Source organism: Antennarius striatus, chromosome 23 (genome assembly GCF_040054535.1).
Source record: "Antennarius striatus isolate MH-2024 chromosome 23, ASM4005453v1, whole genome shotgun sequence".
Lineage (NCBI taxonomy): Eukaryota > Metazoa > Chordata > Actinopteri > Lophiiformes > Antennariidae > Antennarius > Antennarius striatus.
The window spans coordinates 4,722,604-4,740,233 of NC_090798.1; the positions used below are offsets into that span (position 1 = coordinate 4,722,604).

At 38.2% G+C, this 17,630-nt stretch overlaps 1 protein-coding gene across 1 annotated transcript; it reads right to left on the reverse strand.

The window, feature by feature from the left end:
* Positions 1–9,988: 9,988 nt before the first annotated feature.
* trim2b (tripartite motif containing 2b) lies at positions 9,989–14,834 on the reverse strand. Its single transcript, XM_068308165.1, has 13 exons — positions 14,736–14,834; positions 14,146–14,294; positions 13,753–13,933; positions 13,367–13,626; positions 13,153–13,291; positions 12,886–13,071; positions 11,698–11,893; positions 11,377–11,480; positions 11,124–11,291; positions 10,863–11,031; positions 10,519–10,589; positions 10,260–10,400; positions 9,989–10,175 (listed from the first exon to the last, which is right to left on the reverse strand). The coding sequence occupies exons 1-13, from the start codon at positions 14,832–14,834 to the stop codon at positions 10,023–10,025; spliced, it is 2,016 nt and encodes a 671-aa protein (XP_068164266.1). The 3' UTR covers positions 9,989–10,022.
* Between the last annotated feature and the right edge of the window lie 2,796 nt (positions 14,835–17,630).

Consider the following 17,630-nt stretch of genomic DNA (forward strand, 5'->3'; position numbering starts at 1 on the left):
TATACTGCATCATGGGGGTCCTACCCCACCTGTGACAAAGTCACAGAACATATTAAACTTGTATCTTAAGGTTGAAAAATGACATTGAAAAATGCATTTAAAAAGCAGAAATAATGTCTTTTAATACAGTACGACTGCTCTGACCCTGGACACCCTCTGAAAATTGAGCTGAGAATTATCAGACTGGTTTGGGAAAAAGTTGCTAAACTTGCAAAAGCTATATTTTTTATGAACTAAAACTAGAAAAATTAAAACTTTATTTTGTATAAAACACTGAAGTTATCTCACCTTGTCTGCAGTATTTTGACTGGAATCGATCTGATGGTCGGCTATTTGTGTGTTGGGACTGTGAACTGCTCCGTTCATAAATATATTCATCCATCTCTTTATGTCTCTGCGTCATTGTCTGATTAATTGTTTGTGGCTTTTTTGCATTCTGTATAGCTACCGAGAATCACTCATGTACTTTGCATTGCATATATTCAGTTTGCACCAGCAGCTGATGAAACACTAACTTTATAATTGTCAGTGTAATATTCTGTTATCAAACAAGCAAACATTTTACATGTATTTAAAGCATTAAGCTATTTATGGCATCTGTGTCACACAGCCATCCTGATTACTGTCAAAGTACATTTTTACATTTATATCAAGGAACTAAAATGTTCATGCCACAAAGTGAAATATTTTCCCACTAGAGGGTTTAGTAGTTAAAATTCTTTTTTCCTTTCTTGCTGGAAATGTTATCAGAAATAATAATAGTACTTTAAATGTTTACACAAATTCTGGCAAACCTCAATATGATTGATATTGCTCGATCAATGCATATTTAAACACTGGACTTTAAATTTAAAAACCATGCTTATTCATGCTTGTACCAATGAAAGAACGAACTAGAAACCATTTTGATTCTTCTTACATTTTAATAGTAGTGTTTGAAAAAAAATGTCCAGAAAACAAATTATGTGTTCCCCAAAGATTTATTGTCATTTTTAAACTTGGGAAGATTTGACATCACACTGAATGATGTCTTGATTCACTGCTGCTCTTATGACACACCAGTTTTCCAGCTCTGTGCAGAAAGAGCAGAGGTAACAACAGGCTGCTGGGCAGAGCCAACCAGACTGCAGACACCCAAAAATGACATCTCTGCATGTCGTCCAGCTATGGTGCCACATACACAGCAGTCATAGTTAGAAACCCCCCAAGCCTGAACAGGAGCACTCCCATTATGATCATGATGGTATAGAAAGCCTTCTGCTTTGTCTGATCCACCTGCTGCTTACCCCCAACCCTGTCTCCCGGCCCTGGACTAATCAGAACATAGAGAACGGAAAGGCCGCAGAAAGAGATGACAAGTACGACAAAGACAATGATGAAGTGGGTTGTGATGAAGATGAATGAATGATTGTCCACATATGTATAACCTGCCCCTACCAAGGTGAGAGGCCAACTGCAGCCAATGATGATGTTTCTGATTCTGATTCCCTTCCCCGTCTTCAGGTTCACATAGGTGATGGGGTGAATGACTGCCAGATAGCGCTCCAGACAGGTCAGAGTCTGAAAGACCAGCTGTCCAGCTACATGAATGATTGCAAAAAGGATACCCACCATCACCATCTGTTGGACATCAGTGTGGGTGCCACAACAGATCAGGCTGAGCCCCAAAACGTTAAACAGCTCTGAGATGAGTGTGGAGAAAGTGATCAGGTCGGAAAGGCTCGTTATCCGGTTGGGATGCCGCTGGCAGCTTCGCTGGAGGCCCAGGCAGAGGACGAGGATACAGAGAGGGAGGAGGATGATGATGTTGACAATGGAAAAGGAGATGACGTGAACAGAGCCAACTTTGGAGTACAAGCAGCTAAGCAGGATATAATATATGTTGATGGGGTTAGACTTTGATGGAGGAGGAAGAGAGACATTGGATGAGGAAGAGGAGATGACTAACATGACTATAGGAAAGTGGCAAGGATGGGGTAAAAAAGAAGGAAAGATGAAAAGAAAGAGAAATTATAATCACCAAATATGGAAAAGTGAAATGAAATGACACATTGAGAGGCTAAAATTTTATTTTATCTGAAAATAGTAAACATTTTCCTGCCAGAAAAATAAGAAACAATAAAGATTTGTCTTAGAATGTTCTCAATCTCACTGTTTGAACCAAACTGAACTTTTACGAGATGGAGTTAGACAGAAGTCAGACAGTGAAAAATAAAATCTGATAGTAGAACAGTTGAGTTTTTATTTGAATAAAAATTGAATTTGAAGTGATTTATGTGGTAACCAAACTTTTTTTCCTTTTATTATTGGATTACCCAAATATTAATTCTTGAATTATGTAAAATAAACTCACCTTGTTTGTAGCTTCAGATATTGAAGTCTCTGATCTTGTGTACCTTTGTGTCTGGACTATGTATAAGCGTGTTGTCTTTTATACTTAACAACCATAATGTGTGTATTATCTTTTGCATGTTGTTTCATCCTGCATTCATTTTGTGTTGAGCAACTACACATACAGATTCACAGAGACAAAATCAATTGTAGCTGTATTTATCAGTTCTGGAATGTGATAGAAATATTTTAAAAATAAAATTTTAATATTTTCAGTTGCATTTAAAAAAAATTGTTTTACCTTCAGGCTGTCAGAGCTGCCAATCAATACAATGAAAACTGTCTAGATAATATGCAAAACAGGCTATTTTTTCTTTTTACACACACACACACGCACACACACACGCACACGCACACGCACACTCACACACACACACACACACACACACACACACACACACACACACACATCAATATAAAATGTACTACTCACCATTCCGTAGTCCAGACGCACAGGCGATCAGACAAGGTGAGTTTACTTTCATGTAAGATTTTCTTTCATCTTTCCTGTCGATTTAAAGTGATTAAATGATGATTGGTCAAAAACAAGTCTATTTCATTTTTTTGTTTAAAAATTGATTAATAAATATATATTAATTATGAGACTTTACCATGGATTCAAGGTTTGCTTTTGAAAGAAAATTACAAACCAGCTCTCACATCTTATATTTTGTATTTAAAATTATTACCAGCCATCAATATAAATGTGGCAGGGTTTCCTTTTTTCTATACTTTATATTTTGATAGCATTATTCTTTCTAACAATGGAAATGAATTATACTAATGTGTGTAATGTCCTCCTTTTTGTCTCCAACATCATCATCTGTCTTCTTATTGCCCTTAGTTATGCCACTCTGTAATTTTTCCTCCCACAACGCCTCTTTTCCTTCTAACCTCCTTTATTCTGAGAGATATTTTTCTTTCATGTACGAATGCTTATCTTCTTCAGATATGTTATTGTCCCTCCTTATCTACATCTTGGTCAACATCTTCTTCTTCATCCCTTTATACATCTCTGTCCTCTTCCTGGGCCTCCAGCGATGGCGGCAGCAGCGCCGCAGCATGTCGATGAACCACTCTGACAACTTCACATACCACATGATCTTCATGGAGTTGTTCAGCATCTTAGCATTCATTATCATCTACTGTGCTGCCCTTATTTGTGACAAGAATATGGCGTATGTGGGCCTCTTTGTGGTCATCTTTAACTCAGGTGGACAGATTGCATTTCACATCCTCACCTGTGCGGAGCGCTATTTGGCAGTCGTTCACCCTATTGCTTTCATGAAAACTAAGAAGTCCAGAAGGGTCTGGATCACAAACATCAGTGTTGGCTGTGTTTGGCTGATGTGTATTTTAATAACATGTTCATTTTTTGCACATATTTCCATGGAAATTGTAGCATATTTTGTCATATCCTCAAACTTAATTGTCATTTCATTCTGCAGCCTAGCTGTTGTCAATGTTCTGGTTCGTCCGGGGCCAGGAGACAGGGATGGGCGTGAACACCAGGGTGACCAATCAAAGCTTAGGGCTTTCTACACCATTGTGGCCATACTGGGAGTGTTGGTGTTGCGTTTTGCAGGGTTGCTATTCAGTACTATAATATATGCCTTGGTAAATCTGCGTGAGACTGACAAATGCCTTGTATGGTTTACCACAAACTGGTTCAATCTGCCCAGTAGTCTGGTGTTGCCCCTGCTCTTCCTGCAGAGAGCAGGGAAACTACCCTGCTGTCAAAATAACAAGTCAGGGGACAGATCTCAGTAAAAGAACAAAATGTAATAAAAATTAAAACAGAAAACTATCCTGAAGGAGACCATAACTGGGTAGCATCTGAAAAAGGTAAACTCTGACTTGAATAAGATTCAAGTCAGACTTTGAGCAGTTCATTACCACAGGTGGAGGATAGAGTCGAGAAAAGGCCCCATTCAGACTGCATGCATATCAGATTTCATTCCATATCCGATTTTTAGGATGACTGTTCACACTTTTTTTTTTAGCAAATGTCCAAATGCGTTCTGGCTCTATTCCCTGCCACATTATCAGCCAATCTTACAGGTTGCTGGATGGGCTAAAAATTGGATATAGGCAAGTAGTCTGGACAACGCCAAAGGGCTACTAGGGTTTTCTCCATTAAAATTGTGACAAACACCTTTTATGTATCTTAAACCTGTTTTCATTTGAATGTGATTGCATTTTGTTGTAAGCATTTTCCATTTATGGTTTTATTGTACTCTAATATCTTTTTTCCTACTCTTACTATCTTATTCTGAAGATGTGTCAGTGCTTTGAATTACCTTCTGCTTTCTGCATTGAAACTTTTCTAAATTCTAAATAAAAAGCATCACTTGTCTTTCTCGCCCAGTCTATTATTTCTGCTATCACCTTGCCATATCTGCACAGGTGGTAGTTAAAATCTTCAACAGCACACCTTGCTGTTGACAGACAAATAACTTTGAAATTAGATATAAATGACTAGAAAAAAGAAAACTTGACTTCACAGTACTTAGAATCACCAACAAGAATGCAGCAGACCAACACACACTCTGGACTATGGAACAGTATGATGCCAACACATTATATTACTGTACATCACAATGCATATCCCATACATGTCAAATAATACTACTACCATAACATGAAAGCATTCTCTTGGATTTATTTTTAGTTACGTGGTGTACAATAGTTTTGTTCTGTCATTATTTTGACCAAAACATTAATGCTCTGTGACTGAAGGTTTCGATTTTGAAAATCTCAAATAACAGTGCACTGGCGTCGTGCCCGGAGTTTACCCCGCCTGACGGCCTCAGTCAGCTGTGTTGTCCGTTAGTCCACCAAATATCTTCACAGATAGAAAAATTAAACAAAACGCACATTACTTGGACAGCAAAGGGGATGAAAATGAGATGATGACCTTGACAAAACTAGGTCAAGGTCAAAGTTCAGCTTTTGTATACTCAGGAACTGGATAAGATAGAAACACAAAAAGGAAGACCAGAGTTAGTAAGACCATAGATCAAAGTTGGTGTTTTGATGTTACGAGATGTCGCAGTCTCTGACTGCCATGGTTCTAGTTTTGTCTGCAAATGAAGCTCCATTTGTGAATTGAAAGTACGTAAAAGGTTTTTTAGACAGAACATCAATTTTCCTAACATTTGCCTGTCACATTTCCAGAGATGTGTTAATTTAAAAGTCTCTTTATTTATAAAACTCCCATAAGAAAACAAAAAAAACAGGTCAAGGTCATTTCTCTGCTTCCTATTGGTCGTTGTGAATCACATAAAATCATATGACAGTAAGAGGAGAGTCAACATTCTATTCACATTTTTATAGTATTTTTTCATTAAGATAATGAACACATATCTGATGTAAGAAATATTGTATAAAACATAAAGTGATGAATTCATTATCTGAAGTTTAGTTAGTGTAGCCAGATGTAATCCTGCAAATCCAGAGTCTACCAGAGATTACACGACAGTTCTGGGCTGTGGGACAATTCGACATGTTTTGATTGCATGTTTGACAGGATTCAAATGGCCTGTAAACCAACTGCTCCTTATTCAAATTAGAACACCTGTGTTTCCTTATTTGGGCTTTGTATGCACGCTGTTGTTTTATAGAAAGCTTAATAGCATACATGATAATCTGTTGTTGTACAAAACTGACTAAGGAATCGCTTGTGTGATCACCCGCATTTGTTTGTTGTGAATAGTTTGGCAGTGGATTCATGAGCAGGATATTTACATTTAAGTCAGATCTGTGTACAGCTTCCTTTAAGTTTTCTTCTTTAGTCTAACAACTAATCACGTTCCACCACTTGGTGCATGTGTGTCCAGACAAAAGCATTTTTCCTGTCACTAAGAGTTGTGGGGTTTTCTTGTTATTCCATGCAGTAGTACAGTAGTACGGTAATACAGTAGTAGGCGCGGTGGATAGCCCTGTTGTCTCACAGCAAGATTCCAGGTTTGAGTCCTTTTCAGAGTTTGCAGAGTTTGTATGTTTTCCCCGTGTCTGCATGGGTTTTCCAGTTTTCTGAAAACATGTAATTTAGATTAATTGATTGGTTCCAATTTTTACATACGTGTCCTTGAGTTGTTGTTGGTCTATTGTGTGGTTCCACGATGCGCTGGCAACATGTCGAGTGTTTCCCCACTTCCTGCCGGTAAGTGTGCTGAGATAGGCTCCAGCAAACCCTCTGACCTGCAAAAGCGGAAGCAGTGGACAAGAAGATGAATGAATGAATGAATGAATGAATGAATGAATGAATGAATGAATGAATGAATGAATGAATGAATGATCGTAAAACCAAACTCCAACCAATGAGTGTCATTTTGGAATCAATGCTTTATTTTATTGTTGTGTGTGTGTGAATATTGAAGAAGACAGTCCGTACCAGTGAACAGACAGGACAATAAATGCACGGAGAGAAAGAACACGTACAATTGACAACTGATCTGTTTTATAAGACTGTGTCCCAAACTGCTGCACATCCCTTTGAGAAAATAATAATAATAATAATAACAATAATAATAATAATAATTATAGTAAAGACTCACACCTAAGCCACAAGTTATAGTTAAAAATGTTTTACTGTAGGATTTTTCTGCTATTGACCAACACATTTAACTTTTTCATTTATGGAAATTGAATTTCGAATCCCGTGGAACGGATGGTCTGTTTGAAACAGTGAGCTTCCATATTTTTTAAAACAGAAATTACAAGGCATTTCCATCATATTAACTTTGAAACAACATTCATTATACATTACTGACATTAAGGCTGAATCTACTGCAAACAAGGCCCAGTTTTTGGTGGAACAATCAGTGTCAAATCCAGCAGTATCCAGGTCGCCGTTTACAACTTAGAACTGTGACTGGCTGCTTAAATAAAACGTGTTCACTATGACAACATTTTGAATTTTGAACTAGAAATTCGTCAAAATCTTGGCAATGAAAACTACAGCCAAACGCAAAAAGTAACCAAAAATTATTAAGTGTGCACATAGTTGAACCAACTGTTACAAATGGTTATAACTAACACTTGAAATAGAGCTACATAAGTTTGAGGGGTTAACTTTAGTTGTCGTAAAATACTGTATTGTCAGACACAGCAAACAGATGAGTTTTCTGTTAAGAAAATAACACAAAAAACAGTAAATTAATTTTAAAAAATTGAATCTAAAAAAATTGATTTCAATTGTAAAGTTGGTGCTAACAATTTTTTATTCTAGCTGGCTAACTTGATTTTGACCACTTAGCAATGTTCATTTAACCAAAAATGATTAAAATAAAACTACAAATTCACTCATGACAGTATGAAATGTCTTAAATACAATCATATTTTCAGACAAAATGTACAAAATAAACCGACATAATGGGCACTTAAGAATTTCAATGCACATGGTTAAAAACAATTAAGTAACCATACAAAATCAAATAAATAAAAATAGATGCTCGTGTTGCAGTTTAATAGAATTGCTAGATCAGCTCTGATCATAATATATGGTTTGTTATTGGGCGTTTTTTCTTTCCTGCTTCAATAGACTCAGACAACATCATGCAATATTAAAATAATGGGACACAACTTGCGTCTCTTCAAGCATCTGTAATGGTGTGTTCAAACTGTACGCTAAGTAAATTTTTAACATGATACAAACACATACAAAGTCAATGCAAAGCTCTAAGTTTTAAAAACTTGTGCCAAGTGAAATGTCACAAATATGGGATAATTTGCAGTACTTGCATTTTCCTAGATGAGAATGTTCAACAAAGGTGTAATACCCAAAGCGGAAAATGGAAGTGTTGTGTATCACATACCAAAAAACCTACAGAAAAATGCTCCTTTCATATGAGTGAAAGGAGCGTTTATGTTCAATGTGAACACACCATTAACTGAGATTAATGGGGAATAAAACTTCATGTTTATGCTGGAATATTTATGCTATCATAATTGATGTAAATGTGTACGATTATTATTAGGCCCACACAGCATATTTCCAAAACTAATTTGTAAATTAGTTGCATTATCCCTTACTTTTTTCTTTGCAAATCTCAGGGCAGGGAAATTTTTGAAAATGGGAGCTTACTGTTGAAATCCATAGTGTTATCTTTGATGTCAGTAGTCACATATTACAGAGGCATGCTTCTAGAACACAGACATGTTGAGTAATGGATGATGACATGTAGATTTGTACAAGCAATGTTAAGTAAATAATTTAAAATTCAGAGATTTCCTCCCCCAGCCCCACCAGGCAGAGGTGTCCCATCCTATGCTGTGATTAGCTGGTATGACTTCACTGACTTGAACTTGTAAGATTACCAGAAAGACTGTCTGAAATGTCACTAACTGTGATTGGTCTGTTTCAATGAAATCTTCTCCAATCCAATGTTAAGGGCACATGATTACTAGCCAATCACAGCAGAGTAATACATACAGAAACAACTGTGTAAAAACATTACTGATTCCAAATCTGTTATTGATTTGAGCACTTTAAATAATATTAAACGTTTTCTCACAAATATATAGCATAGATTTGTACTCTTTTCTCCTTGCACCATGTTTCTCAGGAAAAATATATTTACAATCCAACACAAAATAGACAGACAATGCTGTTATCGAGGCAATCAATCAAATGAGTAAATCAATTCTGATTGAATAATCAGAATTAGAATCAAGTAATCATTTCAACTAATCACTCTTTTTCCTAAGACTTGTAAAGAATATTAGCATTGGGCAAGAACTGAAGAAACATTCCATATTCAGACAATCATAATGTACAAACAACAGAAAACAGACTAAAATTGGTCCGCATCTTTGTCTCATAATGTTTTTCATGCCCATTGCAGTAAATAGTCAACAGTATGGTCAATGGACATTTGTCCACTATATATCAGGTTTCTCTGTTGACTGCTCTACTTTTGGCATCTCATGTTAGAACTGATATTGTTGTACACATGTAAACTATGTTACAGAAGCCGTAGGGTACGTCTGTGGTACAGACCTGGAGCAACAGATAAGGATATAGACCTCTTGTAGCACGTTGGCCATTATTTTCTGAGTAAAATAAAACAAAAATAATATTTTTTATTTTTTCTAAAACATCTTTTATGAATTTATTTATACCATTAACACCTCCTGATCCTTCTATTCATGATTCATTCCACTCTTTATTCCCTTCAACAATATTTTTTTTTTCTTTCCCTTTTGGAAGCCCAAATTTATCCAATTTTTCTCGTATTGGTAATTCCAAACCTGAATAAAAGGGACTTGTAGAATTTGTCATGAATTAGTCATTGCATAAATGTTTTTCCAATTTTTTTTTCTTTCTTGGATCCATCATGTCACCGTTTGTCTTTTTTGTGGTGCTCATTCTTCATCCTTCTTGCATCTGATTATCTTATTTTCGTCAGATATGAGACCATAGTTCTATTGTTGAATAATATAATAATTGCTCATCTTTCTTTGCATCCTTCACTTCCTTTTCATTTTCCAGCTTTCATTCCTTCTTTACAGGCAGTGGGTCATCCAAAATTCCAATAGTTTGACACAGTTGTGTCACATCTCTCTAGTTTAACATGCGCTGTCCTCGTCTGTTCTGCCACTGCTTCATGTCTCTGTCCATGCCTCCATCACTGTAGGTAGCGGTAAACTTTGAAGCAGTGGTTGCCTGAGTCAGCCACAACCACATGTCCATCTGAGGTCAGAGCCAGACCTTGGGGTCCATATAGAGGGTCCGCTGATGTGTTGATGTAGGAGAGGAAGGAGCCGCTTCCATCAAACACCTGGAAATGTTTGAACAAAGATGTTCAATTCCAAAAACACTCTTTTCCACCCAATGCCTAGTTCTACACAACACAGCTAGATACCTGTATTCTGCTGTTGCCCCAATCTGCCACGATGATATTCCCATTGATGTCCACAGCAACACCAGTGGGAGCATTGAACTGCCCATTTCCCTCACCATTAGACCCAAATTTCAACACCAACTCTCCCTCAATGGTGAATACCTGACCATGACAGAGATTCACATTAATTATTGGTCCCTTGAAAGTCTACCAATGTCAGAGATTAGAGATCTCAATAGATCAAATTAATATATTACAGTGATGTTCAATGAAGCCTTACCTTAACAGAGTGATTGTGGAAGTCTGTTACAATAATCTCGTTGTTCTTGTTCACTGCTGCAAAGTGTGGACCTTCAGGACAGGACAACAGGGTTCAGTGTTGCTGATTTTGGCAATAGATTGCTGCAACTTACAGGCCCAGGTTGCAAGCAAAGTAATGTCTCTCAAACAATAAGTAATTCCTTTGAATTTTCCCCCATAATTCATTTTTAATGTCACTGCACAAGGGACAATTACGATGATAATATGTGTGTGTTTTAAATGGAGAGATTATATTATGACATGTCATTGTCAAATCAGTGCCATTCTTGTGACTTCTGTTTTTTCTTTTAATGAGCAAAGTACCTGCAAATTGCTTGTCACCATTGCCTCGACTACCAAACTTGCTGATGAGCTTGCCAGTCAGCTGGAAGATAAAGACAGTGCATGCCTTGTTGTCAACCACGATCACATGCCCATTCTGGTCCACGGAAACACCCTTGGGGCCCATAAGTCTGCCAGAGCCAAGCTTAGCCTGAAAAAAACAGCCAAGACTATGGATGTGCAAGTTAAACACACAACAAACCTTCATCCTTTTGATGCCAAAACCTACAGTGTTGCACATACCTTAAACTTGCCCTCACATGTGAAGATGCTGACCCACTTGTTATCATAGTCAGCAATGATGATATCCCCACTGGGGTGCACAGCCACACCTGTGGGGCGCTGCAGTTGCCCCGGAGACCGTCCACGCACCCCAAAACGATTCTTGAATTCTCCATCATTGGAGAAAACCTGGAGTTGGAAGGGACTTGTGAAGACCATTATAGTTACAGTGCATGCCTTTGCTTCTAGCTCTCTTCCTAAATGTGTGGTATACCTGGACACATTGATTGTTGCTGTCAGCAATTAGAATTCTGCCGCAGGACGAAGCCGCCACGCCTTGAAGGTTAGTGAACTCTCCTTTATTCCTGCCCTTGGTTCCTGAATAGACCGGGGCATTTTAAACATCTGCTCTCAGATTGTTAAATACATTACATCTTAGGTATACAGTAGTATAGGTTTAATCTGTAAAACTATCTCCAACTTTCGAATTACGTACAATCTGCCGATTATCAAACTATGTCAGTCTCTTGAAATCATTGTAGGATAACCTTATCAAGTAGGGCACCAACAATCTTGTTGTTGAAGTACAACTCACCAATCCTGAAGATGAGGTCATCTTCGATAGGATTCTGGTTTTTACGCCGTGGAGTGCCCAGGGCACTGCTGGCTCTCTTGGAGCCCTTTTTCTTTTGGCCGGGGGACTTCCCTCGTCTCTTTGCCCCCTCAGACGAGCCTGTGGATGTGGTGCCGTAGGCTGCTGAGTTGGTTGCTGTGGTGGTGGAAGGGGAAACCTGCACACAGTGATGGAAGGAAATAAATCTTCCTTTCACGTGTGAATGTCATTTGATACAACCTACACTGTGGGTTCGGCCACCATGTGGGGTGAACTCATTTACAGTATATCAAACTACGTAAAGGCTTGTTGAAATAGACCAAACCATACCTCTAACCTTATCTCTCTAATTCTCAAGCGTTTATTACCTTAATTATCTTGACTTTCATGAGTGCTAACCTTCAAAAGACTATGTTTTGATATAACACATGGCAGTTAGTGCATTAGTAAAGGAGATGAGTGTATCTGTGACATGGGGTAAGCTACCCTAGGTTACACTGATATGAAGCAAGAGGGGTTAGTAAGAGGTCTTCAACACAGTACCAGTCGATGTTAGAACTTTTCCCTTTTAAAAAAACGGTTTTGCCCACAAGAAAATCCTTCGGATCTGAAATCATTGTACAACAATTCCGTGTTGTGGAATGACAATCATGTTAACTAATTAAAAAGATAAGTATTCTGAAATAAAATACTTGATGCATCGATGAATAACTAGGGACGGCACAATGTGTGTTCCCTGTTGCCTCGCACAAGAGGGTGCCAGGTTCAATTTCTTTTGTGTGGATTTTGTATGTTCTCCCTGATTGCAGTTGTCTTGTCTACAATTTGAATGTCTATAAGATAGATGGATGAAAAACTTCTGGAAAATTCTCTCAAAACATCTTTCTGATGTTCAAGAGTTGGGGCTACTTAGTCCAGGTTTGTGTCTTGTGGCCTTTTTTTTTCCCACAAGATGACCTCTGTCTTAGATGTGATGTAACGTGGCAGTTGACCTCATCCTACTTGGTAGTGGACGATTTATTGGACCTCATATTGTTACCCAAATTGGAAGACATTGCCAGTCATTGTCCTTCTTCCCTTAATTAACTGTAAACTACTACTACCTGCATTAGTCTCCACCCTTGTCAAAATGTCACTCCCTTCTCTGGTTTACATGCAAGCTCCACCCACCTCAACTTCTGCCTCCGACACCCTGCTGACAGTCAGTCTGAAAGGGCTTCCTTTAATGTGTTGATCATATAGACGGAGAGCCAACGAGAAGTCCCCCTCCTTCGGCACTGTATACACAAACTCATAAGTCCCATTCTTGTGGTCCACAATTTCACCATCCACTATGCTACCATCTGGAGTGAACACCTGGATTAACAAAGATAAATAATGTTTAGAAATGTTTTGTTAGTGTGTCCATAGAATCATGAATTTTTGTGGGAAACAAACCTCAGCAGAAAGGATTGCATTTCCGCTCTTGCAGGCTCCCCCTGACTTGTCTCTTGTGACTATAGTAACTGATGCAGGATGTCCCACAATGCACTGCTCTAGACCCCTGCCCATTGCCTCACTCTGGCTGGCCACGGCACTGAAGAAGATGCAGACAATGTTAATGCATAAATGCTTCTCTAGTGTTTTCTTGGATATGTACTGTTAGCCTCACCTGGTCGTGACGATGGTTCCTAGGTTGTGTATTGACTTCCTCAGCCCATCTGTCTCCATCACCAGATCCAGCTGGTCATTCTCATCTGGCTGACATTGTAGGCCAAGGCTGGCTAAATCCCCAAGCCTCTCCTGCAGCTCCTGCTCCACCAGCAGACTTCCTACACATGACTCCCCAGCCAGAGCCTCCTCAGTCTGAGTACATGAAGCTGTGATGTCCCCTTCTCTCCGTATAAGGTTATCCACCTGAGCCTGGAGGACCTGGAGACATAACAGATATGTTTTTACATTTTATGAGATTTTTTTTCTCTTTTATAAAATTTCCCAGGAGCAGACCAGCCTGTATTTTCACATGAATAGTTATAAAGTGCTGAAAATAGAGTGCACCTTCTGCTTGAGTCCATACGTGACCTCCAGCTCCATCAGTAGAACACTCTTGCGAACATCCAGCTGCTTGTGAAGATCCTCAAAACTCGATTGGATGTCTTCTTCAATAGAAGCTCTCTGATTGGTCAACTGTTGGAGGATTTCCTTGACAAGGGACAGAGTGTCGGAAATCTGAGGCAATCTGAGGAGATGAAAATTGAGGGAAATTCACTGGTGACGCTTAAATGTTGAATGATTTTCTACAGTTGTCACTGTCGTGACTTTTAATGTATACCCCCCCCCTCGCCGTATGATTGTAAGACTGTTAAAGAGTTTAAAAAGAAACGGTAATAATGAGAAACATAACAATAAAGAAACATACAGTTAAGTGTGTGTTAATGTTATCGCTCCTACCTGTTCTGGACCTTCTCCAGCTTCTCCTGCAGCCTGCAGCGGTGATGCTCCAGACCCTGGATGAGGGGCACCTTAGGGTGGTCTTCATGGTCCGGCATGCAGTCCTCACACAGTGCACATTCACAGGCTGAACAGAAAAGGTCTGCCACCTGCAGGGGAAATGGTTGTCATGGAGACAGAAAAAGGGGGAAAAGGATCAAATTTGAATAAAGATTAGGAAAAAAACTTATGAGACTATTTTGATTTTATTAATATTTGAATTATCATTGATTTTTTTCTTTTTAAATAATCATGCAGCCACACTTCATTTACTTGTTTATGAAAACATTTCACTTAGATATTACTGTAGTTTTAAGGAAATCAATAATTTTCTTCAAAAATTAAAAACCAAATTTACCCTGTAAAGCCTGATTCATAAAATATTTGATAGCTATATAACTTTTAACTTATCATTCTCGCCACAGCCAACATTTTGTGCATGCAAACTGCTTAAAGCATGTGTATGTGATTGCATGCATCATTTTTTTTTAAAAGGGAGGGTCTCAAAAACTCAGATTGAATATTACTCATGAGTTTTGATCCATTCTCACCTTCCCTGCATGCTGTGGGCAGGTGTTTTTGCCAGGGGGAGCCTCTAGGACGGTGCACTCTTCACTACTGCTATCTGGGGAGTGTTGGTGGGCCTCCATCTGCGAGTAGCAGCCTGGTGGGGGGGAAACTCCAAACACACCCCTGATTCCACTCTGCAGCCAGGGAAAAGTGCTGGATGTCCAGGTACAGGTGTTCCTTCTGTCTGCTTGTCTTGTTCGCTTTGATCAACTCAAAATTTATTCCATTTTGTATTAAAGAGGAAGAGAAAATATTCAAATATTTGAGTAGTTGAAGTTTGAATATCTGCCTCTGCAACCCAGAAGAGGGATTTAACATTTAGGCTCCACCCTTTTTGGAGCCTGAAGTCACATCTGAGGGATTAAACATCCATTTCCTTCTGCACGACTTTTCCACACCCAGAGAAGAGAGCAGAGAGATCAGATGTGGGCTTTGTTTTTCTGTCAGTTCTCTGCACAATCACACAATTCCTTAATTTTTGTGAATGACACCAACATTTCACACATACCCTTGAACTGAGAATCATTCAGTGAAACTTTTCTCTTTTATTACATTCCTGTTGGGTAAAAAGAAGTCCAGATATACAAAGTTTTATCAGAAACCTTCTATTTCCATGTGTTTTTATTCCCAAATCAAAAACCAAAAACTTCAATCCTGTTTGAAATTGCTTTGGGTGAAAACAGCAGATCTTGGTGTTGACTTAATTCACAGAGGTTCAAACAGAGGACAGCATCCACTGTTTCCTGGGGAGAAAAGAGACATATTGATTTAGCGGAAAAGAATGGATGCAAAAGAAAAATTGTGTTTCTTTTTTCTGTCAAGTGTAAATCAGTTTATGATTAGGTCCCCCAAGACTGCAAAAACAATGACGTTTCATTAAACATACATAAGGTAATTTGTCTCAAATTATAACAGTTTGTCCATGTATACCAATGAAGAACGGGTGCCATAATCAATATGAAATGAAAACTAGAGAACATTCATGTAGTTCTCCCGTGAAGTTTAGGTCTTAATGTGTTTAATAATGTGTTTTATGACTCAGCACATTACCCTCCCTGTTGCACAACTTTTCAAAACAAATACAGTATATAATGGAGCGCTTCTCCACAGGAGCCTGGTCCTCTCTCTCTGCAGAAGATTTCATCGAAATACATTCATAGCTTTCTGAGTAAACCATCTAAAAGACAGAGAAATCAAATCTATGACAGAGACAATCAACCTTCTTAGCCAAGATTATTTTGTCCCCGCCAAAATTTAAATCCTAGGTCCACATCTGGGTCAGACTACATTACAGTATGTCTTCTCAGATAGGTGAATGCATAAATGTTATTACCCTAAATCCTCAGCTGACAAACACAACTGAGTGCATTGAACCGTGCACCCCCCATTGGTACACTCCATCAGGAATCCATATTGGAATGGATCCATATATGAATAAAGAGCATAAACCGGTAACATGCAGCAATGTAGGTCACAGAAATGTCTTCAAAGTGATGTGCCGTCTCCCTCTTCTTAGGCAGTGGTTTCCATGGTAACACAGCGCATGAAGATGGGTGAGGTAGACAAAAAGTGAGAGTCCCTTTAATCCTCAAATCCCAAATTTAACTGTCCCGTTTTGTCAGTGCAGACAGTTCATCAAACGAACAGATGTGATGATGTCAACCCACTAAGTCTGTTAATTCCGGAGGCCATGACAACTTAATAAACACTACACACTGACCTGACGTATTTTAATTACATTTGAATTTCTATTTATTGTATCTGTATTATATATTCAGCTATGAAACACACAGATACGTGTTCATCAAAGGTTCACAGCTCCCACAATGATGTTGCTTAAATATGTGTGTAAGATGAATAATAATAATAATAATAATGAATAATAGTGAATAATTCATGAAGGACTATGGATATGGGAAGCCTTTGATCTTGTGCAGAAACCACTTTTACAATATTCCGATTGGAACACACACCCTTTGTGCCATGAAAGCAGATGCACACACAGTGACACACACCTTACCGTACATCTCTAAAACACACATAAACAGTCTTTTATTGATTATATCTCATTTTATTTTATCCATTATGGCAGTCACATTTAATTTGACAGTTATATTCACCACAGACCTACAAATGCAATGGCTGCACCCCCATGCTTTCAGTCAAGGATTCTCTGCAGCACAAAGCTGCAAAGGATTATGGGGCGACAGTGAGGATCTATTTACAGAGTGTGTGTCTAGTCCTTGTGATACCGTGGTGACTGTCACTGACTTGCAGTGTGACAGACAATTGAACACTTTCTTTCTTTGTTAGACAAGAGGCCACAGAGGATGAAGGAGCACATTTTCTAAAGAGTTTCCCTCTTTGCTCCTTTCCTTTTGGTGTGTCTGCCAGGTTTGTTACCAGTGAATGCGACATGGCAAAATTTTATAAAATACAAAAACCAAACAATAACATCACTTGGTGAAAGGAGACTCAGAGAGCAGGTTCATTCATTTAAATACAAGTGTCACATCCTATGGAAACAACTATAAAATCCTTATAAAAAATATGTTTTATCTATTTAATGTTGTTGTGGCATCCTCAGAAATAGCTGCTAAGCTTTAACTGAGGGAGTTTCATGGTAATACATTATTTCACAAAGTTAAAGATACTCAGAATTCATTTCAGCAAAAAACATAACTGACAGAGTTTTTAAAAAAAAGTGACATCACACCAAAAAAAAATGATACAACTGATGTGTAAATTACAGAGGTAGTAGTAGTAATACTATTAATAGTAGTAGTACTAGTAGTTGCAGTATTATTATTATTATTATTATTATTATTATTATTATTATTATTAATATTATTATTATTATTATTATTAATAGTAGT